At 40.5% G+C, this 6,234-nt stretch overlaps 1 protein-coding gene across 1 annotated transcript in view; it reads right to left on the bottom strand.

Moving 5' to 3' along the window:
* LOC134463518 (chymotrypsin-like elastase family member 1) overlaps window positions 1-2,544 on the bottom strand; it is an 11,902-nt gene extending 9,358 nt beyond the window's left edge. Inside the window, exon 1 of the mRNA XM_063216714.1 lies at window positions 2,526-2,544. Coding sequence (XP_063072784.1) covers window positions 2,526-2,544 — 19 coding nt within the window. The remainder of the gene's footprint in view (window positions 1-2,525) is intronic.
* Between the last annotated feature and the right edge of the window lie 3,690 nt (window positions 2,545-6,234).

Below are 6,234 nucleotides of genomic sequence, written 5' to 3'. Positions count from 1 at the left end.
TAACAGTTTGACTCCATCATAAGGACCAGCAGGTGATAAAATGGTGGGTTTTTGGTCAAGACCTGTCACACTGTAAGCACTACAGAAAGGAAAACATTGCAAAACATGACAAGGAATACACCCACCATTTAAGCTGGTGAAATCATGTCCAAGATAGGAATTAACACTGTTTTTTTTATATAAAATCATCTAATCGATGTATTTAACTGTTAAGTGTTGTCTTTTGTTTTGTTTTTAGTCTTCCTCGACATTTGCTGCCATTTATTGTCCCCGTCCCAACTCTTTTGAGACGTGTTGGATTTATCAAATTAGAAATTAGTACATATGTCCCCCAAAACAATATTTTTTCTCGGTTTTAACACTTAATATGTTGTCTTTTCACTATTCTCCATCTAATGAATAGATTGAATGTTTTGAAAATGATAGCATTTTGATTTTATTCACTGTTTACCAAACGTCCCAACTTCATCGGAGTTGGGGTTTGTATGTTTGTATGCTACTTGACACATTCATTTCCCTCGGGATCAATACATGATACTCTAATCTACTCTACTCTAATCTCTACTCCTCTCTTTTGTGACTATTTACTGCACCAATGCCTGAGCTGGCCCAGTCCCAGGGTAGACTCTAGGCATGCTTTGTGGGTGTGTGTTCTCTATTTGACCTGCCCAACTATACTTAAAAAAGAAAATGCAAGTGTTGTGTGCTATGTAATGTAATATTCTAGGGAATATGACAAGCAGAGGGCAGTCACGTACTACAGGTGACAGTGTTTTTTTTTTCTTTTCTTTTATGTCATGTTTGGGTAAGGTAAAAGGCCTTAGAAACTGTGATTGCTTTTCTGCAATAGAGCCATAGCTCATTTAGCCTTTCAGCCCAGTTGGTGAATTGCAGAAATGCAGGAAAGATATACGATGACTATGTACACTATGAAAAAAATCACCCAGAATGTACGTATATACTTATAGTATTTACGTACTGTACTAAGCCATGTCATTTTACCACATACACTTTCAAGAGATGTTTTCAACTAAAGAACACCTTGAATTACTAATAGCATTTCCTGAAGGATTAGGAGATAGAATTACAAAAATGGAAATTTCTGTAAATAGGATTCATGATGTCTTTGTAATCATTACCTCTGCCAAAGAGGTTATGGTTTCGGTCGTGTTGATTTGTCTGTCAGCAGGATAACTCAAAATATTGTGCACGGATTTGGACGAAATTTCGTGTTGTTTGAAATCACAAAAGAAACAAGTGACTAAACTTTGGTGGTGATCTGGATCATGATTCTTCACCATTGTGAGATAGGGCGAATTTTGACATTCCAGTTTCTAACTCCTCAAAACAAAGCAGAAAAAAACAGGCTTCCTTGGCGGAGGTCTGCACTCTCTGAATGCATTTCTAGTTAGTCATGCTTTGAGTGGAGGACCTCAACGTGTGATGATGACATGTGATGATGTGTCTTGGGATAAAGGTAAATATGAAATAAGCAAGTACAAAATGTGACATCACTGATAACAACATCTGACTCTTTGACATTGTGTTTAGAGGTGACCGAAGGTCTCTTGGAGTCACCAGGGTACGCATGCCAATTACATTACATTACAGTAGACCTACTTTTAGAATGCCTTTATCCAAAATGACTTACAGTTATTTCGGTAGAAGAGTTTCGCTGATGTGAGCACCATTTTTTAACTTTTGCATTTTATTATTGGAAATGACTGTTCAGACGTCCTATCATCTATGTGTGAATTCTTGCCATTGAAATATTTTGAGGACATACTTTTTTTAAACCTATTAAAATGCATTTTGCAAAGCAATACAATACAGTGCAGAATACAAAAATGCTTATTTCCCAAAATGTTCCAAATTGGATGTACCTGTACGTCATTATGCAAAGAAGCTGTTCAGATATAGGTTACCTGCCAAGGCCAGGTGTGGGGCGTGACTACCTCTCCTGCCTCATCTCGCTCAGCTAGCTCTTCCAGGAAGCTGAGCTCTTGGCACACCGCTGTGAATGCAACACTGATGTTCAGTTTAAAGGCCCATAAATACCCAAATTCGACTTTCTGAAGTAGATTTAACATCCAATGACCCAGTAATCATGGGGTGATCATGACATGAGGTCTCACCTAAAGCAAAGCAGGTGGTCAGGAGCAGGAGTCGGAGCATGATGGTGGTGGAGGGAACTCCCTCTGAGGTGGGGGGGCCTTTTTATAGGCCTACCGTCTATATTACCTAGATGTGTGATCCGCCTCTAAGGACAGATTACTACACAGGCCTACCGGGCCCAGGCACAGGGGCCCAAGAGTCAAGGGGCCCTGATGACTAGGTCTCTATATTTCTATTCTCACATTGCGATGAAATCACACTTATAGCAACTGTGTTTTCAAAATGCCCAACAACATAGGGTCTCAAACATCTGCACTAAAACCCTGAATATTTTTGTAAAGTAATAAAACACATGGTGGGGGCCCTTTTTTATTGTCAGGCCCACGGGCCCATGGAGTCATAATCCCTACCTGTCTGCCTCATCTTCATGTTGACACGCAGTGTAAGTCAAGAGGGCGTACCTCACCAAGAAGATCCAACTCATGAGCATGTGAACATATAGTACCCTGATACTCCACAGAGACTCAGACCCAGCCAGCTGTCCTTTCTCACATCCTTATCATCTGGATTGAGTGTACCTGGGTGTACAAGACCGCTACCCGGTCAGGGCTGCTGGGCAGAATATGAACCTGCTGACCCATTAAAGCAACGAAAAAAAGTTTCTCTTTTTTTACCCCATAAAAGGTAAAGGTAGCATCCACGCCTCAGTCTTTCTTGGAGAGAAAATAAAGATAAAAGCCGAAGACAGAGTGGGATACAAACGTTTCGGGACTCTAACACATCATCAGTGCTCCAAATTCACATACATACAGTATATGTCACCAGTTTTGACCACAGTCAGGGCTGGATTAAAAGTGGATTAAAAGACCAAAAGTGAAAATGGCAGAACTGTGACAAGATGCATTAATGGAAAATGAATCTATGGTGTTGAGTACAGTTGGTAGACATGTTGTCTTTAATGTCTACCTTGTAATTATGACACTATGTAAATTTGTCATGAAATTTGCCTTCCGGGGGCCCACAGTAGCCTGTAGCCTAGGGGCCCCTGTACATCTTAATCCAGCCCTGTCCACAATAGTATGCACAGGCAGGTTATGGTTGAAAATAATTTAACTGAAAGGAAAGTAATTATCCGCAAAATGATGCCCCCAAAAATGTAATGGCACGACGTTTCGGATCAGTTGCACCATGTGATGAAGAACTGATAGTCCGAAACGATGTGCCATTACATTTTGGGAGCATCAAACACTGTTGCAGACTTTTACTTTCCTTTCAGTTGTCTTATGTTTGGTCCAGCACCTGTGCTACTGATGTGCGCGCATTCTCTGACGTTTTGAAAACAATTTAAACATGTTAAGAAATTGTTTTTAAGTGTTTGTATCCCACATTAAAAAAAAAAGGTCTCAGTCCTAAACTCTTCACACTGTAATGCCCATGACCTTCTCTCAAGCCATGACAACCACCATCATCAAATATGCTGATGACACTACCATCCTGGGGCTCATTAAAGAAGGGGACAAGTCAGGATACAGGTCTGTTGTGAACTACATCATTGACTATGGGGAGACAAACGACCTCATCCTCAACACAGACAAGACGAGGGAAATTATAGTGGACTTTAGAAAACATCCTCCTCCCCTACAGCCTCTGCACATTAAAGGGATAGAGGTGGTGAGGGCTGAAAGTCATAAATTCCTAGGCATGCAAGTAACATCAAACCTGAGCTGGAGTCTGAACACCACATCCATCATGAAAAAAGCCCAGCAAAGGCTGTACTTTATTAGGATGCTTAGGAAGGCTGGACTGAATTACCGCCCTCTTACCCAGGCCTACAGAGGACTTGTAGAGAGCATCCTCACAACAGGCATCACTGTCTGGTATGGCAACATCACTCAGGCTGAAAGGAAGTCTTTGCAACGAATAATCAAGACTGCAGAGAGGATTATAGGCACAGCACTTCCCTCCATGGACTCCATATATGTACAGCGCAGCCATAGGAGAGCAGAGAGAATCATTAAAGACCCACTCCATCCAGCTAACTCTCTGCTCAAACACAAGAACTGCACATACAAACTGAGACACAGTAGAGCGGACAGCATTCCTACCAGAAATGCAAGGTTTTTCAACAGTTTCTTCCCAGCAACAGTGAGACTGATGGCAAAAAAGAACATTTGATCCACCTTTTTTTATTATTCTTTTGATCTCTTTGATTTTTATCACTTTTCAATGTATTTTGTCTTCCTATTTTTCTATTTTTCTATTTAATTCTATTTATTGACTCAGAGGGCTTGCACAAGAGTTCCTATGTGCTTGGACTACTAGTTTATGCACAAATGTCAAATAAAGTACTTTGAACTTTTGAACACATTCTCTTCAGCTATTGTTTATTTTCAGCTTTTTCAAAACAGTTTTTCCTGAATTGCATCCAGCTCCTGTGTGTGACTCTTCTCCTTCCTGTTTACCTCATAAAAGCAAGAGAAGATTTTTCTTTGTGTTTTTTGATCCCCGTCATAATCTGGGTCAGGTGCAGCAGTCATGATGATCATCCAGTCGTAATGCAAGGCCATAAATATGAAAAATTATGCAGTCCAAAAATATTCTAGTTACTTTGTGTGTGTTATTTATTTCTTATATTAGGTAGTATGGTGCCAGGGCAGCACTGAAATGCTTATGGCAGTTGGTTTCAAATTGTTTGGGGTACAGTTTACCTTCCAGCACACTTGTTTGACTTTTTACTGTTGTATTCAGAGTGAACAACGCGTTTCACCTCTGTGTTATTCGCTCAGGTTGGTACTGTGATTCATGTTGACTTCATTCAATCCTTTACAAAAGCATGTGACAATAATGCCCCGATATAATGTATATCCTCTTTAGCCTAGTGAGGCAACCGTTGTCTCCGTTGTTGTCACGATGTGGGTGGTATTAAATACAGCACATTTAAAGTCGGCCACAAATATGCACGAGACGATCAGCTCGCACCAGTTTGATCTACTCACACACCACGTGTGAAGTGTGGGGGGACAGGTGGAGAGGTGGAGCTGAAGTGGGGAGCAGTGCAAACTTGCGTAGGGGTGTGAGACAAGACGCATACCTATACACACGTGAGTGAGTTGTTGGCCAACCAGTTCATGGGCACGTGACCGCGGAGGCGGTCTGCAGACGGGCATCAATGGGGATAAGCAACAGCAGGGGTTGCAAGGTCCGACTATAGTCGCATTCATCCCACGATAGTCTGACACCATGTGACATGCCATCTGGTCAGCGCAACATGACTGAAATTTGGTAAGTTGGACAGGAAATCTAACCATCATGCAGCATTTTCAGCCAGAATGCATTGCTGTCTACCTGCGCATTTAGCCGTTGCCGTATCTCGAGCCTATTAATGAGTTACGTTAAGTTAATATTGAGTGTAAACAGCTAAACAATGTTTTTAATTCCATATCAATTAAAATGTAAGCTGAGGAGAAGGTCTGACCTCTCTTTTAAAAGAACAGACCACCCTTTTTTGATTTTCACACATTTGCAGTATTTCCCAGCATTATTCATAAATATAATTTTTTTTCAGTGTTTTCAGTACTGAGATTTATTGGATCAGAATTATTATCATAGCTTAGCATAATCACTGGAAGTAACTGGTAACTTAAGCATCAAGCCACAAGTGATCACTGACTGGACTGACTGGATCAAATGAAATTGCCGTTTTACACTCTGGTGAATATTGTATTCATTTTAAAGTGGTTTATAAGTACATTTGATGATGCTTTATTTTGTGCCATAGACTTGCATTGCTATGCTTAATTTGGCTATACTGTTATACGAGGCAATGCAAACACATAGACAAAAATGATATGCACATTCATGAATAATGCTTGGAAATACTGCAAATATGTGAACATCAAAAAAGGCTGCTCTGTTCCTTTAATGTAATTCTTAGAATTTAATCTGCCTTCTTCAAAGCATAGACCTCTAATTGCCACTGCCAATGATAGGGCTATGCCATTCTACTGCAGCAGTGACGCTTGCCACTGAAATCTGTTCTACTGTTTTACACAACGTTTTGACAGTGAATACTGAAGCAAGATTGGGTTTAACTGTGTTTATTGAGAGACAGTTGTGTTT

This window comes from Engraulis encrasicolus, chromosome 14 (assembly GCF_034702125.1).
Source record: "Engraulis encrasicolus isolate BLACKSEA-1 chromosome 14, IST_EnEncr_1.0, whole genome shotgun sequence".
Classification (NCBI taxonomy): domain Eukaryota; kingdom Metazoa; phylum Chordata; class Actinopteri; order Clupeiformes; family Engraulidae; genus Engraulis; species Engraulis encrasicolus.
The sequence above is the reverse complement of the archived record's forward strand: the minus strand, read 5'-3'. Positions and strand labels throughout refer to the sequence as shown.